Source organism: Talpa occidentalis, unplaced genomic scaffold (assembly GCF_014898055.3).
Source record: "Talpa occidentalis isolate TD23 unplaced genomic scaffold, MPIMG_talOcc4v2.1 talOcc4.12, whole genome shotgun sequence".
Lineage (NCBI taxonomy): Eukaryota > Metazoa > Chordata > Mammalia > Eulipotyphla > Talpidae > Talpa > Talpa occidentalis.
In genome coordinates this window covers 71969685-71991824 of record NW_023601212.1, presented here as the reverse complement: position 1 = coordinate 71991824, position 22140 = coordinate 71969685, and the positions used below count along the sequence as shown (strand labels likewise).

Here is a 22140-nt window from a genome sequence, read left to right as displayed (position 1 = left end):
AACGAGGTATGAGACACAGCGAAGGTCCATCCCTGCCCCGTGTATTTGGAAAAAGGAAGCAGGCGGAGGCCGGGGAGTCTATGATTAGACAGCGCTATGAGCCTGGTGACGCAGGGCTGGGAGTGGGGACAGTCTCCACGGGCACCGTGAGCTTTCCGCTCACAGGGAACCCAGCAATTTTCTACCCACTCCATTTCCAAAAAAGATACACTTATTTTAAATGTCACTGGGCTGCTAGTCTGGTCGCTTTCCTGAGCAGCAGTGCAGGCTGGCTGTGGGGCAGTCCCACCCTGCCAAGGATGGGGAAGCAGATGGGGCCAGGCCTGGCTCCGGAAGCCCCGAGGGGACTTCTCCAAGTAAGGGGCTCTACCCCCCCCAACACCAACCTGCCTGAATGAATAAGCACTGTGATTAGGCAATGCTGAGGGCCAAAGATAAATTCTGCTTAATCATTTTTGAGCTGAAAATAAAATGAATTGCTGACTGGAAGAGGGATGGACAGAGACGTCATCAAGCAACCATAGTAAACGTCGGTGGCAGGATATAGGTGGGAGATACATGGATGTTCACTTAAAATTCTTTCAACTTTCCTATATGTTTAAGAATGTTCATCAAAATGTTGGCAAAACCCGGAAGGGCTGGTTTGCATGTTGGCATCACCTCTGAGAAGTGGGCTGGGCCCAGGACAAGGGCACAAAGCATGAGAGCTTGACCAGGCTGTGCTTCCTCACCAGAGGAGTGGCTGTCACACTGGCGGTGGCCAGCCCAGGTGAGGGTGTCTGACAGAGAAGCTCTCTAGGCCACGTACCTCAGGGGTTCATCAGAAACACAGATGTGGAAAACCACATATGCATCCGTGTACATGGGTAGTGGTGGTGTTATTCATTATAATAATGGCAGCAGCAGTGACTATATGCACTAGATGTGTGATGGCTGGGAACCACCCTATAGGGAAGTGGCATCAGTTCCATGTCCCAGATGAGCCGACTGTGTCCTGGGACTCGGCTGGTGAGGGATAAGCCAAGGCACGCCCACCTGCTTGGGTAAAAAGCCATTGGAGATTGGTCAGAACAAATGACATATGGCCCCTTAACCACTGTCTTCCTTTTGGAAAACCTAGGTGGGATGGGGTAAGCCTGAGAGAGTCCAAGGGTAGGAAGAAAGTGAGAGACTGTTGGACTTGGGCAGGGGCACTGGGAAAAGCTGGGGAGCCCATGGTTACAGGCCTGGGAATCGGAGGTGTTTCCCACTTGTCCACTAGGGGTCTGGGTTCTGAGCCCTGACTCCTACAGCAATAGCAGGTACCAAGAACTTCCCCTGTTCTTGGCCCAGGCATCCCATGAGTTTGCTCAATTCAGTCTTTACTAAGAACATGGTGACATGTTAACCCCCATTCTGCCTCTAAAACATGGTGTGTCTGCATTCGCCATGCAAGTGCTGGCTACGTAGTCTTGGCCTCCTATCAGAAACTGGGGGCCTATGTGACATGAAAGCAGTTGTAGCTCTAAGCACTGGCTTCCTGACAGCTGGCGTGCAGTCCCACGGGTGCTATATGAGAAATAACAGGTCACCCTGCTGAGCCTGGGAAGAGCAAGGACCCCCTCAAGCAGACATGCCAAACACCATGGGGGAGGTGGCACGGGGTCTTGCTCACAGGCCTGCCCCCCAGTCCAGCGCTGAAGGGGCATACACCCAGCTCTTGCACATTAACTGGGGTTTGTTTCCTTGCCGACCAGCTGTGAACTAATTACAAAAAGTTCTAACTAGTCAAGCGCCCTCTCCAAGCATATGTTCCCAATTAAGTCAAACTGCAGCTGATTTTAATCAATCTTCCTTGAAGCAGTCCAACTTGAAGACTCCTCCAGAGGGAAGGAGGCGAGCAGGAGAAGGTGTCTGTCCACGGAGCACTCCAGCAGTCTGCTCCATCAAGGCACGTGGTGGTGCTGGATTCTAAGGGAGCCCTCTTCAGTCTAGGCCAATCTGGATACAGTTCTGAGGTCCATACAGAGAAAGTGCACTGGACAGGGGTGGGAAGGATAATGAGCCATATACTGTTTCCACTAAGGCCTAGGGCCAGGATACCAGAAGCCATCATGGACTCTCCTGCTGCTTCCTGAGACCAGTAGATCCAGATACACAGGTGAAGGGGAGGAGGGTGCAACAGCAAGTGACATGAGCATTCAGGGGGCATCAACTGTGAGCCAGTGTCCTCACCTGACCCCTGACCCCTACCCAAAGTGTGGCTCCAAACTATCTACCTCCAGGAGCAAAAGGAGCAACATGGCTATCGAGATGCCCCTATTCTTCTGTGTCTCCCATTTTTGATGTGGAAACTTAAGAACACCAGGATCTGCTCCACCAGTAGGAAAGAAAGCAGATCCCACATGCAGTGCCCTCTTAGCCACATGTGGGCACTTGCTCACACACCAAAGCTTGAAGGAAAACTTTGGGCTACATGCAGCTGGTGTCAGCTGGTTCCCCACTCCTCATACACACAGTGGATGGGAGACTTGGATGCTGAGAGCAAAGTCACATAGACAAGGACCTGAACCTTCTCCAGGCAACCCCCTTTGGCAGAAGCAAGCTCCAGTACCACACAGGGTCTCCCACTGTGCTCAAGGCCCACTTTGAGCATAGAAATCCAGTCAACATCACTCATGCCACTAGGGATGCAGGCCAGGCTAGGCACTGCCCACCCCATTCCTTACACAGTAATACCTGAGAAAGTAACAGCCGCTGGACATAGCACTCACCTAGCACCCTCAACACCCTGGCCAGGAGTCACTGCTGGACTCCTTTGAAAGGTCTTAAAGCCCAGAAATAGGGGGAAAAAGGAAGTGAGCCAAGTCATGCAGCCACGATCTCAGACTGTGCTGGGCTAAATAGCCGGGAAGACATTCCCAAGCCCACTTTAACACGGGCATCAGGACTCACCTGCCAGCAGCCCAGCTCTCTATCCAAGAACAACAGTCCAATTAAACCTCACAAGATGACAGGTCCTGAGCTGTGCACAGTCCAGAGTAGCTCACGGCACCACATTTTATCAAAGTTGTCACTTCTCCCATCTCCAGGCATTGGTAATAAAAGAGAGATTTGATTTGCCTCTAATAGGTGTCAAGATAAAATCAATGGTCTGTCCAAAGTTTGGGTAATGGTAAGCCTGCCCGTTTCTTGCCATGGAACAATTTAGACAGGAGGAGATAAACAAATACAAAGCAAAATATAAACAGTGGTCCAACATCAGGATCACAGGTAGGAAGAATTGGGTTTGAACACCTAGACCAGACATAGGTCTCCTTGGGCACCCCACATTCCATACATTCCCATCACATCAGCCCCTGCAAGAGAGATACCAGACGGATAGTGGGCATGTGGCCAGCAGCGGAGGAGGGAACGACACCCATGGATGAAGATGACGACAAGCCTATGGTAGGGCATCCTCTCTGCTGGGCTCTGGGACACTTTCAACAGCCAGGGGTGAGAGAGATTTAGTGTAGTCAGATGAGTCAGAAAACTGGCTATTTATGGGTTGAGGAACCATTTGCATTCAAATCAACAAAGAAAACAGGAGGTTGGGGTTTGTCTGGTGTGAAACACCAGCACTGCCTGCTAGTGCTCACCTGCAGGGTGAACCTCTCAAGCTGTGCTTCCAGAACCTTCTTCTCTTCTTCCAAACGACTCCTCTCCCCTTCAAGTTCTTCAATCTTCATCCTACAAGGAGAATAAGACTGTGATAGGGCATCAACAAGAGCCAACAATGGAACTGTCCTACTTTCTGGGTGAAGAAAAGGTGAAAGGTTACAATAAATTGTGTTAACTATGCTGCTGGGAATGACATTAAGAAAAGGCCATAAAAATATGCAAGCACAGGATACATGCACAAGCAGCATCTGTTCAGATGAAGAAGGTTCTGCCTATCATCCATGCTCAAAGGAAGTATGGAGAATTACCCAGATCCCTCTAGATACATGTGGGACCTGTGTGTGTCCTGTGCCTTTTGTCTACTCTCAGAAGGCAACATATTGTACAGGTATACTGTACAGCCTGAAGCAACCCTAAAATAACAAAACAGAGTTACAGCTAAAAAGCAAAAAAAAAAAAAAAAAAAAAGAGTAAGATGGAATCATAAAAAATTATGATCAATTAAATTAATAAGGCAGAAAATCAAGAAGGGAATGAAGAAGAGCTGCAACAAGTAGAAAATATAAGATGATAAGATCAAACATAGTAACATCAGAATCACATTAAATGTAAATGATCTAAACACCCTCAATTAAAAGGTAGAGACACTATAAAAATGAATTAAAAAGCAACTCAATTACATACTGTCAACAGAAAAGGACTTTGTATTAGAAGGCACAGACATAACATGAGAACACTAAGAACAGACAGACCAGATGGAAGAATCTGCTAATTTCAGGGCAAAGAGCAGCACTCAGAACATTTCATAACAAGAGGTCAGATAATTGAGAGAACAGTCCCACACATTTACACAGTAAAAGAGGGACTGTAAAAGAGATGAAGCCAAATCTAGAGAACTTCAAGGAGAAACAGTTACAGAGATTTCAACGTCACTCGTTCAATAATTGACATAATTAGAAGAAAACCAGAAGGAGAAAGTAGACTTAAACACTAACAACCCACTCGGCTAACTGATGTTTATAAGCATCAGTCCCACTACAATAGCAGAACACACAGGTTTCTAGTGGACACAAATTATTCACAAAGACAGACCTCACGCATGGCCAAAGGATACTCTATATACTGAAAAGGATTTTAGCAATTCAAAATATGTTCTGTGACCATAATGAAATTAAACTGGGAATCAGTAACAGAAAGTATCTGGAGGGCCTCCCTTGTGGCATAGGGGTTAGGTCTCAGCGTTATTGCTGCTATGGCATGAATTTGATCACTGGCCAGGGAGCTAAGCCACATACGGCACAGCTCGCCCACTGCTCCCCTTCACAGTGTATTTCAGTAAATCCACCTGTTCTGCTTTCCACTCTGTCTCTGGTGAATCTCTCCCCCTGTACCTCTGGTCTATACTCCAGTTCTTCTATGCATAAATAAATACATAAATTGTTATTTTAAAAAAGTACCTGGAACACATCACTTATAGCAGCACCCAAAACCATGACATCTGTAGTGATAACATTAGGACAGCCACTAAAGGCCTGCAGACTGGTAATGGCAAGGTTGTCAGGTAAGCTGACAGAAATCAAAGGCAAGCTAAATATATGGAGAAATTTATTTGTTTATGGGTGAAAGACTTGATGTTAAGATTTCACTGCTCCCCAAACTATTCTGTAGAATCAAAGCAATCCTAGTGAAAAATCCCACAAGTTTCTTTGTACAAATTGACAAGTGATACCCAACACTGCATACTGCCCTCCTCAGGGTGTCAGCAACCCCCCCCCCCCACTCTTGAGAGTACCCTGCCACTGCCTGATGCGGGTGTTTCTGCAACAATGCAACAAGCTGCCTTTTACAGGGCAGCTCCCTGCACTGCCCTGGGTGACTCCATCTCTCACAAGGCAAAGACTAGCCCTGAGCTGCCAGTTGGGGGAGGTCTGCCATGCATTGTGGGAAGACTGACTGCCAGAAAAGGGATTCTAGTACCCAGTGCAAGCTGACTGTCCTACAGTTTACATCCAATCCACTAGAGAAGCATTCCTACACTTATTCTTAAAAGGGGGAAACTGAGGCTTGCAGAGGGTAAATGACAGCTGGAAGGTGGCCTATAGATCCATGCAGTCAGGTTCCAGTGCTGATACAACTCGAGATGCTTGGAGGGAGGGATATGTGGCCACCTCCATGAACCCACCTTATTCGAAAGGTTTTTTGCACCTTATGGAAATACTGGATAGAAGCCTTGCAAGACCCCTTTTAAAACGAAGTATTACAGATTCTGGAGAATTATAAGCACAATGTTCTCGAAGGGTAAATTAAAATAAGTGTATGTGTGCAGCTACAGCCACATTAATAAAATGGCCTCTATAATCCATCCTGGCTGTCAGGAAATAAACCCATAAATAACACTTGTTTATGCATTTTTAAAACATGATATTTTCCTTTTTTCTCCTCCCCTGCTTTTAAGGTAAACTGTTACCTTTCTAAGAGAAAGGGGAAAAGAGAGAATGAATAAGTATGTGCATGTGTTTGATTAAAAATGCAAAAAATTGTTCAAGAATGCTGATTTGCCTTCAGATGGTTCAATGCAATCAGCTATGGCATAGGGTTTTTTGTTTTTTTTTTAAACATTGAGGATATACACAGATAGTAAGCTAGATGTTAGATAAGACAGACATACAGGTAGACAGATATGTGGCTAGATGGATAGGTTAATAGATGCATATAAAGATAGATGAGAGACATAGATGGATGGATAAGTAGTTAGATGGACAGATAGATGATAAATAGATGGAGGGATAGCTGATGGACAGACAGACAAGAGATGATGGGTGAATGGACAAGTAGATGGGCAGACAGAGAGATGGCAGATAATTAGATGATGATGATAGACAGACAGACAGAGACAGACAGATAAAGTTGGGCTGATAGATCATTTACTTGAGAGGACTAAGGCAAAAAAAAAAGCAGGGGTGCATGTCAGGCAAAATCAACCAGAAAGGGGGAGTTGTTATCTACCCTCAAGCATTTATAATAAATATATTACACACTCTGAGAAACTTTTGCAAGAATAATGCACTAGAAAGCAGGGAAATTGAGGAGACTAAGATCTCATAATGATCTGGAGCAAGGACAGCCAATGGAACTGGAGGCACACTGGGAGAAGAGCACCCTGTCTATGATGCCACTTGCCAGGTTGATGCCTTCTGGCCTGAGTCCCCAGCTTTGTCTTGCTGGCCTCATTCTCTGGCAACCCTGACCTCTGTTCAAGGCTATGGTATCATGTCATCACTTTGGTTTCTCCAGACCATTCATGAGACAGGCTGCTTTGTTTCAGAGCTGAGCAGGGCATCTGGTTCACTGTAGGCATGGATGAGCATGTCCCCAAACAAGGAAGTTGGGGTCCTGCAGGGGAGCCTGGTGCATAAAGCGGCTGACAGCATCAGATATGGCATTATTCAAACAAGGAGGTGAATCCTGCTAGGGACTGAATGCTTGTGCCCCCCAAATTTCATATGTTGAAGTTCTATGTAATGGTATTTGCAGGTGGGGCCTTAAAGGATAGGAGGGTTAGCTGAAGTTTAGGGGCTGGGGCCCCATGATGGAATAAGTGCCTTTGTAGGAGAGACACTGGAGCACTTGCTTGTCTCTCACTTCATCATGTTAGGACACAATGAAAAGGTGGCCTTCTGCAAGGCAGAAAGAGGGCCCTTCCTAAAAACCAACGTTCTATTGATTTTAGACTTTTAGCATCCAGAAATATAAAAAAGCACATTTCTGTTTTTATTATTTTTAAAGATTTTATTTATTTTTGTGTTGAAGAACTGGGGTGTAGGCCAGGCGTAGGGGGGGGTGGGGTAGTGAGAGGATTCACCAGAGACAGAGTGGAAAGCAGAACAGGCAGATCAACTGAAATACGCTGCTGAGGGGAGCAGTGGGCAAGACAGGAGGGGTCTGCTACGCCATATGTGGGCTAGCTCCCTGGCTAGGGATCAAATTCAGGCTGCTGCAGTGGGCCATCACAGTGATTGCACTGAAACTTAACCCCTAGGCCACCAGGGAGGCCCCACATTTCTGTTTTTAATCACCTAATCAATGGCATTTGGTTATAGAATCCTAAGCAGACTAAAACAGGCCCAGCTCAGCCAGATAACTGCTGTGTGTCTTTAGGCTAATCACTCACTTTCACATACTGTTTTCTCACAAGGAGCATGTGCATTAAAAAGCCTCTCTGGGGGCCTCCTTGGTGGCACAGGAGTTAAAATCTCAGTGCTATCAAGCTACTGACAGCCACTGCAGCATGAGTTTGATTCACAGCTGGGGAGCTAATCCACATGGCGCAGCAGACCTCTCCTGTCTCGCCTGCTGCTCCCCTCAGCAGTGTATTTCAGTAGATCTGTTTGTTCTGCTCCCCACTCTGTCTCTGGTGACTGTTCTCACCCCCCGCACCTCTGGCCTATACCCCAGTTCATATATACATAAATAAATAAAATCTTAAAAAAAAAAGCCTCTCTGGGGTTCTAGTGGGATGCAGTACACAAGGTACCCTTTCTTTCCCACCAACAGAAAATGTAGACAGCATGTGCATGAGGCATACCCAGCAAAGGTGGATAAGGGGCAGCGCCTGAATTATGGTGAGCTGCTGTTCTCTCCTCCTGCATTCCCTGAGCTTCACACAATGGAAACTAGGCAGCTTGATCATGAAGCACATCAGCCTAATGCTGACTGGCCACATTCTATAGGCCACCTGGCCAGCACTGTTGATCATAAAAACAAAGACTGAGAAACTATCACAGGCCAGAGGAGGCAGGGTAGATAAGACAGCTATGATCAATGAGGTCCCTGGATTGGACATTAAATAGGCAAACTGATGAATTCAAATAAAAGTTGGAGAGTAATTAACAGTAACATATGACAAATGTTAACAGTAACTAATGACAAATGCACTGTGGTAATAAAAGATGTTAATCATGAGACGAAAAAAAGATGAGTAGTATACGGGAACTCTCTGTAGCTTTTCCGTAAATTAAAAATTATTCTTAAATGAATAGCTATCTGTAGAGGAAGAAAGGTAGGAAAGCAGGAAGTAAAGAAGGCAGAAAGAGAAGAAAGGAAGGCGTGGTGAAGGGAGAGAGGAAGGAAAGCTGCACTGGCTACATTACTATCAAATAATTACATTACTATCAAATAATTACTTCAGACAATTAACACAAGACATATGACATAAATGTAAAAGGGTTAATTCAGCAAAAAGACACAAAAACCCTAAATATATGTACTTCTAAAGAAGAGTCTCAGAATACATGAAGCAAAAAATGACGGAACTGTGAGGAGAAATAGACAAACCCACAGTATATCTGGAGACGTCAAAGCTCCTTTGTAACTAGCAAATTTTAGACCAAAGATGAGCAAGGCTACAGAAGATACCATCAGCCAATTAGATCTAATTGAAATTTATAGAACATACACCCAATTACTACACAATACACCTTCTTTTAAGTATAGAGAATGTACTCATTAAGATAAACAAATCTTAACGAATTTAATGGAACTGAAATTATATAAACACATTCGCAGACCATAATGGAATTAAACCAGGTATCAATAACAAAAAGGCATCAGGAAAATCTACAAACATTAGAAATGTAACAACACACATCAAAATAACACATTACTTAAAAAATACTAATGTAATTAGAAAGTATTTTTAACTGAATGAAAATGAGAATATATTATCAAAATCTGTGAGATGCAAATGAAGAAGAGTTTAGAGAAAAATCTGTAGCCTTAAATGCTGAGATTAGAAAACAAGACCTTAAATCAATAATCTAAATTTCAACCCTAAGAAACTAAGAAGGATAGAATAAAGAATAGCATTTGATGGAATTGAAAGCAGAAAAACAGTAAGGAAAAATCAAAGAAAACACATTCTTTAAAGACCAATTAAATCCTAAACCTCCAGCAAGGCTGACCCCCAAAAGAAACACAAGACACAAAGTAACAGTATCAGGGATGAGCTTTGCTCTGTAGTCGCAACCAAGCCAAAAAGGTGTATCTGACAACTTCACAAATACACCTGACAAGTCAGAAAGAAAGCGCAAGTCTATAGAATCTACAATCTATCCATAATCATACAAGGTAAAATGCATAACCTGAATCTTTCCTGACTATTAAAGAAATTGTTAAAAACCTTCCACAGCAGAAATATCCAGAGCTAGATGGTTTACTGGGAACAAAGAAGAAGTAATGCCAATTCCACAATATCTCTTCCAGAAAACAGAAGGAAAAGGAACATTTCCCAACTCATTTTATAAGGTTAGCATTATGCTGCTAGAAAGCCAAAAAAGGACATAAAGAAATAAAAACTACAGACCAATATCCACCAGGGATATGAATACAGAAAACATTCCGTTCAGTAGTACACAACAAGAACAATACATTACGCAACCAAGGAGGATTTATCTTGTGATGTCAGGCTGGTTTAAAAATGAAAATCAAATCAATGTAATCTCCCATATTGATAGTCTGAAGAAGAAAAACACATAGTCATATCAATTAACTCAAGGAAAAAAGAATTTGACAAAAGTCAACACCTATTTATGATACGGAAATAACAAGAAGGGAACTTCTATATCCCGATAAAAGACAACTACAAAAAGCCTACAGCTGGAATCATTCTAAATGCAGAAAGCCTGGGTGCTTTCCCTCCAGATGCTCACCCTTGCTGCTCCATTTCAACATTACGCTGAAGTTTTAACCGGTGCAAAACACGAATAAAGGTGACCAAGGCAAACAGCTTGCAGAACATTTAAAATTCACCAAGACTATTACCAACATATTACCTATGCAGAAAATCCCAAGAAATCAATAAAAAATAAGACCAAAACCTAAACAAAAACATGGAATTAGAATTGACAAGAAATTCAGTGAGGTTGCAGGATGCAAGATGAACAATTCAAAAGTCAATCTTCTTTCTAAATAATAGTAATGTAAGTAGTAAACCAAAATAAGACAAAATTTACAACTGATATAAAGAGACACTAAGATATAAATCTATAAAACATACGCACAATCTGTATGCAAGAAAGTACAAAATGCTGATGAAATAAATCAAAGACCTAACTAGAGACATATAACATGGCTCATGGAATAAAAGATCCAAAAATAGTGAAAAAGTCAGTTCTCCCCAAATTGAAGTAAAGATTTAACACAATACAACTCAAAAGTCCAACAGGACTTTTTTTTGTAGATCCAAACTGATTGTAAAATTTGGAAATTCAAAAGAACTAGAACAGCTAAAACAATTTTGGAGAAGAATGAAATTAGAGGAATCACATTATTAGATGTTAAGACTTACCATAAGGTTTCAGGATGAAGACAGAGGGGGAAGGCATAAATACAGAATGATACAGAAAAAGCAGAGTCCAGACATAGAAACAGAGAAATATGCCCAACTGACTTCTGATAAAAGCATAAAAGCAATTCAATGAAGGAGGGCAGCCTTTACCATAAATGGTACTTTCAACTCAAAATCTGTAGGGAAAAACATATGTAGATATAAACAACTTAAATATAAAAATAAAATGAACCTTGATCTCAACCTCACTTCTTAGACAAAATTTAACTCAATATGTACCAGAGACTTAAATATTAAATGTGAAACTATAAAAACTTGTAGAGAACAACATAGGAGAACATCTTTGATGGTTAGGGTTAGGAGAAGAGTTTCCAGATGCAACATCAAAAAAGAAGCGCCATAAAAGGAAAAACTGCTAAATTGGATTTTATGAAAATTGAAAACTTCTGTTTTGTTAAAGACATTGGCAAGAGAATGAAAAGACAAGCTACAAACTAAGACAAAATGTTTACAAATCATGTATTTTACAAGTATATATCCCAAATACATACACATATGTATACAAAACACATATGTGTTTCGGATAGCAATTTTGAATTGCAAAATTCAACAATAAGTCAACAAAAATTTGAATAAAAGATTTGAACAGACACTTAAGGAGGATGTGCAGATGACAATTAAACACATGAAAAGATGCTCAACATCAGCAATCATTTGGGAAATACAAGAGATACACTCTATACCTAGGAGAAGCAATAACTGAAAAAGACAGCACACCCAAATTATTAAATCAGAAATGAGAGGACATTAACTAGTGATTATACAAAATTTTAAAAGGTGCTATGTGAATATTACAAAATACCATACACAAATTAGAAAATGTAGATGAAATGGACAAATTCTTAAGAAACCTACAAATTACCAAAACTGACTCAAGAAGAAACAGAAAGTCTTGAAAAGACCAATAATGAATAATGTCCAGTTTTGCTGTTTATTATTTGGGTTGTTTTTTCTGTTGTTGAATTCTGTAAGTTTTTAAATCTATCTTAAAATGTTAACCCCTTATTGGTTATGATATGTGTAAATATCTTCTCATATTCATTAAGATTTTTAGAAATCTACTTCTTACATTTTCATTTGCTGTGTAAAAATTTTTTAATTTGAGAAAATCCCAATTATTTTTGCCTTTCTCTTGTTGTAGGGATCAATTCTTCAAAGATGTCTTTTATCACTGATGTCACGAAACATGTATCACCAGTATTTTCTTCTATATATTTTATTATTGCAGCTCACCTATCTAGATCTTTAATCCATTTGGAATTCATATTTCTGCATGGAGTGAGTGAGAAATCCAGCTTCACTCTTTTACATGTGGCCTTCCAGTTTTCCCAGAACCACTCATTAGAGAACCTCCTTTTCCCATTGTACAGCTGTGGGTGTTTTATCATAAATTAACTATTGATATTTATAGATTTCTGGGTTTTCTATTCTGTCCCATTAATCTTTGTGCCTATTTTAATGCTGATACCATATTATTTTTAGTACTGCTGCTGTACAATGTAGTTTAAAGTCAGATAACATGACACCTTTGTTTCTCTCCTTTTCTGTTGGGGTTTCTTTTGCAACTAGAGGCCTTTTGTGGTTCCGTTAAATTTCACTGTTTTTTGTCCAGTTTCTTTGAAAAACATTGGTGGGGTTTTGATGAGGATTGTGTTTAAACTGTGTATCATTTTAGATAGGACAGTCAGTTTGATCACATTGATTCTTCCCATCCCTGAGCTATCTAAGTCCTTTAGTAACCTACTGTAGTTCTTATTGTATAAGTCTCTTCCTTTCTTAGGTTGATTCCAAGGTATTTAATTATTTTTGAAGTAATTATAGAATTATTCTCTTTTCCTTTGTGTTCATTGCTTGTATATAAAATGATCTGGATTTTGTAAACTGCCAGTGAATTCTAAGGACTCAGAATTTGTTTGGAAAACTATCCGACCCTCAGATTTTTGGTTTTGGGGAAAAATTTTTTATTGCTATTCAATTTCTATGTTTGTGATATATTTATTCAACTTGTTTCTTTTTAGCTTAGTCTTTGCCAACTATATTGATCTAAAAATTTATTAATGTCTTCAAGGGTATCAAATTTATTGGCATGTAATTGTTCATAGTAATCCTTTGTATTTTTATGCCATCTATGGTGATTTCTCTTCTTATATTTCTGATTATGTTTATTAATGTCTGCTCCCTTTCTTTGTTAGCCTAGCTAGTGGTTAATCTTTCTCATTATCTTCTTGAAAAACCAGGGAAATGCAAATCAAAACCATAATGAGATACCCACCTTATACCAGTGAGATTGGCACGTATTAAAAAAACTAGCAACAACAAATGTTGGCAAGGATGTGGAGAAAAAGGAACTCTACTACACTGCTGGTGGGAATGCAAATTGGTCCAACCACCATGGAAAGCTGTTTGGAAGTTCCTCAAACTACTAAAAATGGAGCTTTCATATGATCCAGCAATTCCACTCCTAAGAATCTACCCAAAGGACACAAAAACATTAATTCAAAAGGGCACCTGCACCCCTATGTTTATTGCATTTTTTACAATAGGTAAGCTATGGAAGCAACCCAAATGCCCAAAAATAGATGACTGGATCAAGAAGATGTGGTATATATGCACAATGGAATATTATTCAGCAATCAAAAAAGATAAACTCATGCCATTTGCAGCAACATGAATGGAGCTGGAAGGGGTTATGCTCAGTGAAATAAGCCAGAAAGGTAAAGAAAAATATAGGATGGTTTTACTTATAGGAGGAATGTAGAGGAAAAAATAAGGGATCAGGGGAAAAAAATCATACATAATAAACTAAAAATCAAAATCAACAGGCAACTATAAATCAGAGCTATTCTACAGGGGAAGAGGAGGGTGAAGGATCAAAACAGGGGTGAGAGAGCACAAGGGACTATGGTGATGGAACATGGGTGAATTGGTGGTGGGAATTCCACAGGGACTACACCTGAGAGGAGAAAGCACACATTATACAAGAACGATGTAATATATATACATATATATATGTATATATATTCATATCTGGAAAAAAAATCCAATTCTTACTTGCACCGATCTTTCGGAGAGTCTTTTGGCTTTCTATGACATTTATTTCCACTCTTATTTTTATTATTCCTTTCCTTTCACTAACTTTGGGTATTGTTTGTTCTTTTTCAATTATTTTAGGTGTAGTATAAAATTGTTTATTTGGTATTTCTCTTGTTTCTTAATGTGGGCCTATATTGCAATTATCTGTCTCAAGACTGTTTGTTCTGCATCTCATAGCTTCTGATAAATTGTATCCACTTTATGTTTTGTTTCATTTCCATTCCCATTATATTACATGTTACTTCCACTGATTTCTCATTGAAGGTTATGCTATGTTAGTATATGAAGGACTATTTGTGTAGCTCATTGGAAAAGTCTCATCCCAAATGCATCCTGCTGGGCCACATTGTTACTCTCCTTCTCTCTCTCTCTGTATTATATTTGAGGTATCTATTACTTCTACATTTGTTGTTTTTGTTGTTCTATACAGTAATCACTTTAGCACTTCATTCATGGGCACTGTGGTACTGATAAAATCTTTTAGTTTATTTTTTATTTTCAGTGATGCTCCTTACCTTTCATCTTGAGTGTTAATCTGGAAGGATGAAGGATTCTGGGCTAGAAAACTTTTCTTTGATATCTGCCATTCTCTTCTTAATTGTAAGCTTTCTACTGAAAAGTCCACAGTCTAATTGTCCCCTCACAGGGCACCGTTTTTTCCCCCCCTTTGGTATTTTCAGCATTCTATTCTTGTCATGGGTTTTCAACATAATGTGTCTTGGAGTTGACTGCCTGTTTTTTTTGTTGTTGTTGTTTGTTTGGTTTTGTTTTTGGAACTCTTTGGGTCTCTTGGATCAAGATATCTGGTTCGTTCCCCCAACTGAGATGGTTCTCAGCAATTATTTCCTTAAATAATTTTTCTATGACTTTGTATTTCTTATCTCCTCCTGGAAACACCACCGTGCAGATGTGATTTATCTTTAGGTTATCCCAAAGGGCTCTTATACTCTTTTCATTTTTTAAATTCCTTTTTCCTTTGTTGTAAAAAACAAAGAGATATTGTGTTCTGACACTGTGTTTTTGAGTTTACTTATTCTATTATTTATGCTTGTCAGTTGCTGAGATACTCTATCAAATGGTCACCTCCAGTGAACATCAGATATTTAAGCTTCCTACATTGCTATGGGTAACAGAACTGTGTGGTAGGTATTCACAGTAATCCCCTCCTCTACCCCAACTCTTCAGCCTAAATTCCAGGTATAGGCTTGTGTGGCCTAAACCTCTAGGCTATGTATGTTTGAGTACTAGATGCAATGCCACAATTCTCAGGGTCCCATGCTGAGAATTGTTCACTTTGCTTTTGCAGTGGAACATCATCTCCTGAGGTGCCTTCTCCTGATGTTAAAATCCAGGATTTAGGGCCTCCCTGGTGGTGCAAGGGTTAAAGCCAGTCACTGCAGCATGAGGGCAATCCCCAGCCAGGGAGCTAACCCACATGGCACAGCAGACCTCTCCTGTCTTGCCCACTGCTGATTTCAGTAGATCTACCTGTTCTGCTCCCCACTCTGTCTCTGGTGAATCCGCTCTCTCACCTCACATCTCTGTCCTACACCCAGTTCTTACATGCATCAATAAATAAAAATAAATCTTAAAAAAAAAATCCAGGAGTTTAAACTCTTGCTTAGTAACAGCATTAGTTTGTTGAGGTTGTTGTCTTGGTTTTGGACTTGGTGGGGAGTGGCAGGTGTTTCAAATACCACAGTCTCAGGTTGCAAATATCCTCGTCTATCAGGAGACACAGGTATCTGACCTGGCTTGTCCTGTCAGTTTAGGCTTCAGATATTCTATATTGGGAGCCTTAGGCTCAAGCCAGCTACCATCACTCTCCATCCTGGCTCCTATAGTTCTCCAATAGTGCACCCTCTGTTCTGAACACCAACTCTATCCACCCCCTTATCCAGCACAGAGCCAGGTCTCCAAAGTCCCCAATAGAAGCATGTGCCTCAGTCTATAGCTGTGGAGTGGCTCCCAGCAGCAGCCATGCCTCTGGCTCATGAGCTGTACTGTCCTAGTATACAAATAAATACTGTTCAGTTAGTGTTCCTTCTCCTTTCCATTGAACCATGGCCCCTGCTGTATGCTAGAGTCATCTGTTTATTTTTCAGGAGTTATTAACTTTGTTCTACAGCAGTTCAGCTGTGACTATATGGAAAAGGCAAGCCCAGCATCTTCACTCTGCAGCCATCTTGCTGGATTCTAACCATCTTTATCTTTTAGTTGGTGCATTTAGATCGTTTACATTGTAATTATTGATTTACTAGTGCTTAAATTTACCATTTTATTGTTTGCTCTGTTTCTAAGTTGTTTCTCTTTTGTTGCCTGCTAATGGGTTACTTGAACGTTTTTTTTAAATTCCACTTTATTTATGATTTTGAGTACACTGCATTTTATAGTCTTCTTAGTGGCAGCTTTAGTTACTAAAAAATACAAAGGTAACTAGTGGTCCTGACACGTTACCCACTTCAGTGACAAGTGGGAAAGTTGCTGCCATGTGGCTCCATTTCCCTCCTCCCCTTAATGCTGGACTTGGCAAAGTGTCTCCTCCAGTCCACCGAGCATGTCATCACACCAGGATGCAGCTGTTCATGGCGGGGGTGCGGGGGGTGTAGTTGTGTGTTCTTTACTGCTGGACATGCCAAGCCTCCTCCCATTAGCAAGTCCTTTTATTTGGGAGTTTCATTAACCATTCTTTAAGAGGAAGTCTGTGAGAAACAAATTCTCTTACTTTTATAATGTCTGAGAAATATCTTGATTCTCCTTTCATCCTGACTGATATTTTCACTGGCTGACAGTTCTTTTCTCTCAGAACTTGAAAAATGTTGTGTGCTTCGTTCTGGCTTCTGGTTTCAGATGAGAAATTTGCTGTCACTCAAATCAGTGTTCCCTGTGGATAATATAGTTTCTCTCTAGATTCTTTCAACATTTTACCTTTGTCTTCAATTTTCAGAAGACTAATTAGCATGTGTCATGATGTGAATTTCTCTGGTTTCATACTTTGTGGGGTTCACTCAGCTTCTTAAATCTGTCAGTGTATGGTCTTCACCATTTTTGAGAACTTTTCAGTCATTACTTCTTCAGGTATTTTCCTAGCCCCACATCTTTCTCTTCCCAGTCTGGGACTCCAACTAACTGAACACTGTGTCATGCCTGACTGTGCTGCTGACCCTGAGGTCATTCTTGTTGTTTTCAGTCTATTGTTTGGTTTGGGTGATTTCCACTAACCTCTCAGATTTCAAACCTCTCATCTACAATCTGATGAGCCATTCCAGTGAGGTTTTTATTCAAGTTCTGTATTTTTCAGGTCTATAATTCCCATTTGGTTCTTTTTTTTTTTTCAAATAAAACTTTTGTTTGCTGAAGTTTACCATTTCTTTCCTTTGTTTAAAGATTGGTAACCGTTGAATGTTTTAATTACGGTTGCTTTAAACTCCATGTTCAATCATTCTACCATCTGAGTCACCATGTGCTGAAGGCTGTCTTTTTTATTCATGACTGACTGCCCTGATTGTGGATATGATGAGAGGTCTTGCAATCTGCATTCTGGACATTTTGAGCACTACACTTATTAAATATGCATCCCATTTAATCTTCCTTCAGCAGGCAGCCATCCTGTGTAGGTGTAGTGCCAGGTGTCAGGTGGAAATTCTGCTACCCCTTGGGCTCTTCTGACCCAATCCTAGCAAAAGAGCACCCCTCTGCTGCATTCCACTGACATAACAGAAAGGTCACACTGAATGTGAGCCACCTTGCACTGTCTCACTGCTACAGGGTAGAGAAGGAGGCCTTTTGCTGAGCCTTCTGACCTGTGCCAGTGGGAAGAGTGGGGTACCCAGTCTCTCCCATCTTGCTCTGTTTTTTTTGATACCACAAAGTGGGTGTGGGGGTTTAGCTCCCCAATTACCCCAAGATCTGTGGCAGGGAAATCAGAGCCTTGCCTACTTTTTGGCTAAGCAGAGATGGAGGCCTGTCTCCCATCCAGCCCTGCCGATATACCTGGTCATGGACATTGGGGTACTGCTTACTTGAAGGCTGAGATGAATGCCAAGTCCATTTGACTGAGGTGACACCACTGGATGGGACAGGAAGTATTGCTGCTTGCTGCCAGGAAGTAGGGGCCAGGAATGGGACAGGATTTTCCTTGACATTTGGCTGAAATAGGGCAGGTATTGTCAGAAAGGAGTTCCAGTCTGTCAGATACCCTATTCCCCTTTGGCGGGGGGACAGGCTTTCCTTGGACCTTTCTGTGTGCATGTGTGTTTAGGCCTCTGTGTGCATGTGTTCACTGGTTCAGATTAGTGCTTTATGTGGTTCCTTTCCCAGATTCATGTGTGGCAGTGAGAAACTGGGGAACTCACCACCACACTTTCTTCAAGTCCTAGGTCCCATGCACCCCATCCTCCAGGATTTCTCTGCTACGGTATCATGTTCAGAGTTTTGAGTAGTAAGGAGAAGGGCTTGGGAAGAATGCAGCTACTTTGTTTGATCAGAAGTTCAAGATGAAGATCCTTTTAAAAATAAGCATCTCTACACCCTTTCTTATTATATGCTCTCTCCAAGGATTTTGGGAAGAATGACACTGAGCCTCTATGATCCTATCCCAAACTCAGCTTCCGGGAGCTGGTGGCACCATACCCTCCATTTGGGAGGGGTCCAAAGATATGAGTCACCCAGAGGAAAGACCAAGACACCAATTTTGCATTCCCAGTCAAACAGCCCAGTCATGTTCAACTACTGATAAGCTACAGAGCAGAGTTCACCCAGGTATACCTGTGTCCAAGGAGCTGCTATCCCCCACAATTAACATCAGCACACAGACTGTTCAGCATACAAGGGGCAAACAAGCTGACCGAAAGAAGCAACTTAGAGCAGACAGGAGAAAACTTCAGAATATAATATCATTACCAAGAAGACACTAAATATATTGTATTTCTAAAATATCAACAAAAATTTATGTGTGTGTGTATATATACATAGATACATAAACACATATATATACCTACATACATGTATATATACACACACACATCCATATATATATAAAAGAACATTCACAGACCACCACCCAAATCTCAGAAAACAAACTGTGTGAGTAGAAATAAAATAAAGTCAGGTTGATACATTTCAGAAAATTTTATAGAAAGTTGAACAAAAAGATTGAAAATAGGATCAAAAAACTTTTTAAACAGAGAACTACATCAGGAAGTTCAACAATCAAGTTATAATAGTTTTAGAAAGATGAAATGAAGAAGAGAGAGAAGAAATAACCAATGAACAATTCACGAGAAGCTGAAGAACTGAAGGAGAGACAGTGCATCAAAGGTCTGAGCTATCAACACATGCAAATGCAGGCCCACAGCCACGTCCTTAAGTTCTAGAATCCAGGGAACGGAAGAAGACTCTTTAGTCCCTGGGAGGAAGGAACACAGGCATATAGGAAGGTCTCAGTCCTCTGGTCTGGGATGTGGGGGCCTTTCTCCCGGCACAAGTCCTGGCAAAGAGCAGGTGGAAATATGGTAATTCCACCTGTGCACCATGTCTTCTGCATGGTCACCAGCTCCCAGTTACCAGCAGTTGGGTAGCAGGTTGAAGAAATGCCCAATGCTCTTTACCACTAGGTCTTGCTGACCTTAGGCTTTCCTGCTAAAGCTTCTTGTTGCTGATGGGAAGGGCTGTGAGGCTGAAAGTCTCCTGAAGGGTCGCCCTAGTCCCCATTTAAGCCTGAAGACACCCGTCCTGGTCAGGAGGCTCATGGCAGACACCTGAGAGTGGCCTCAAGTCCAGAGCATCAAGGATCAAGGGCACCTCATCCTGGCTGTGACAGCCTTCGAGGTGGATCACAGACCAGGCGCACAGACCCAGGCCCAGACAGAGGCTATGCTCAACAGAGGGGGAAGCAGAGGAAGGCTAGCTCCCTTTCCAAGGCCTGGCTTCCAGTGGTGATTCTGCAGCCTTGCCCTCCCCAGGTATGCCCATATCCAAGATCAACCAATGGCTGAGGGGCAAAGGGCCCAGTCTTCCTGACTGCAGATTCACAGGAGACAGAAAGTAGGGGGCATCTGAGAAGTGTTCACTTAAAAGAACAGTAGGAACCTCAAAACCTTGTAGTCTGGAAAGGGCATGGATGGGGACGATGCACACTGCCATCCTCAATGAGGAATGCTGCAAATGTCTCAACAGTCCCCAAAACGCCCTACACCAGGGGTCTCAAGGTGGCAGGAAAAGGGCCTTCATGAACATGTTAGCAGGACACAGATGGCAGGGTGTGTGCGCCAGAGGGGACAGGCAGGTATTGGCACAGGCATATGAGTATCTGGAAGGACTGAGAGTCTGTCCAGTTGCTAAATCCACAGACGACATCTAGGATTTGCTGGAGCTGCTATTTGACAGCAGAAAAGAAAGAACCCAGATTTGTTCCAGCTGAAAGGGTTCTTCAGCTGTTGACACTTAAATCTTTACTGAAGCTTTCCTCATTAAAAGAGCTATGTTTTATAACTGTGGGTATGTGTGTGTATATATCACATACATATTTAGCACATATCATTTACACACAACAAATCTGTGCATGAACGACAAGGGCAGAGCTTCCCCACTGACCGCTGTGTTCACAGGGAAGGGCAGCAGGCGGGGCCATGCGGGGTGATGACTGGCAGGCTATCTGCCGTTCTCTGAACAGACCACTTCAGAAAAGATTTTCTGGAAAAGCACTTTGTGCTCCAGGGAAGCCTATCAAGAAGTGCTGGGGTGTCACAGGGATTGGGAGGAATGGAGAAAATGTTCCCTGGGAAATGCGAGTCGTGTTCCCAGCCCTGTCTGAAACACAGACCGAAGGTGGTGTGGTCACACATTGGTGCGGCGGTTGCTTTGGGAGCAATTAGCTTCTGAAATGGGCTTGGTTCTGCATCACCTCTGAACAAACCCATGCTCTCAGACCCCCTGGCAGTCTCCAGAGCACTTGGGGTGTGGGGGCAGAGGGGCTACTCCTATTTGTTTCCTTAATGCTGGCAACAAACACAGGTCTCACCAGAGAGCACCGTGACAGTCTTCTGCTCTCTTTGAGTGCAGGGGACATGAGAGCCCCAGCTGTCAATACCGGTCTGAGAAACAATGCTGAAAAAGCACTCAAGCCATCTGAGGCATGCCTCTGCAGATAGGAAGCCAAGGGGATGGAATGTGATGGAAAAAGGAAATAGCTTCCAGGGAGGTGACAGAGAGAAAAGTGACAGAGCACCAGGTGCTGATGGGGAGAGAGGCTGCAGGAACACCTACCTGAGTGAGCTCACTTCCTCCCTGGAGAACAGGAATCCCTGCTCAGCAGAGCTTGATTGAGATTTCAGCATCTTTAGCTCCATTTCCAGCTACAAGAAACACAGAATGAGGGTCTACTAGGTGAGTGCTGCTGGAGCCACCTCTCCCTGGGCCCCAGACATCCAAAAGGCAGCATCCATTGGCCCTGGGAAGGTGAGGGCAGGATCCCACCCCATGCAGGAAGCGGGTGGGGAGAGACCATATCCTCCTTGCCTCATCTCCTGGGAATCACAGATGCCTGAAGCTACCAGACTTTAAAGCATTCCCGCTTCTCTAAACTGACTTTCTCTTTCTTAGCGCTTGATTCCAAAGGGGAACACAGTCATTTGAAATATGATGAGGGGGACACAGCAGTTGGAAAGAACATTGTAAATTTTCCAATACTTTGACCTGTTTTAAAGGCTCTGTTTTTTTTTTTTTAAGATTTATTTATTTATGCATACAAGATCTGGGGTACAGGCCAGAGGTGTGGAGGGTGAGAGGATTCACCAGAGACAGAGTGGGGAACAGAACAGGCAGACTGACGGAAGTACACTGCTGAGGGGAGCAGCGGACGAGCAAGGAGAGGTCTGCTGCGCCGTATGGGCTGCTCCTTGGCGGGCTGGGGATCGAACTCATGCTGCAGAGGCTGCAGACAGTGTCATAGGTTGCGTCCCAACCCCCTGCGCCACCAGGGAACCTCCCCTGGTATTTTA

At 42.3% G+C, this 22140-nt stretch overlaps 1 protein-coding gene across 2 annotated transcripts in view; it reads right to left on the bottom strand.

The window, feature by feature from the left end:
• MAD1L1 (mitotic arrest deficient 1 like 1) overlaps window positions 1-22140 on the bottom strand; it is a 358952-nt gene that overhangs the window by 111648 nt on the left and 225164 nt on the right. For both annotated transcript variants that reach the window (XM_037506710.2, XM_037506712.2), the window contains exons 14-15: window positions 21407-21495; window positions 3621-3711 (exon numbers count right to left, since the gene is read on the bottom strand). In XM_037506710.2, coding sequence (XP_037362607.1) covers window positions 3621-3711; window positions 21407-21495 — 180 coding nt within the window. The remainder of the gene's footprint in view (window positions 1-3620; window positions 3712-21406; window positions 21496-22140) is intronic.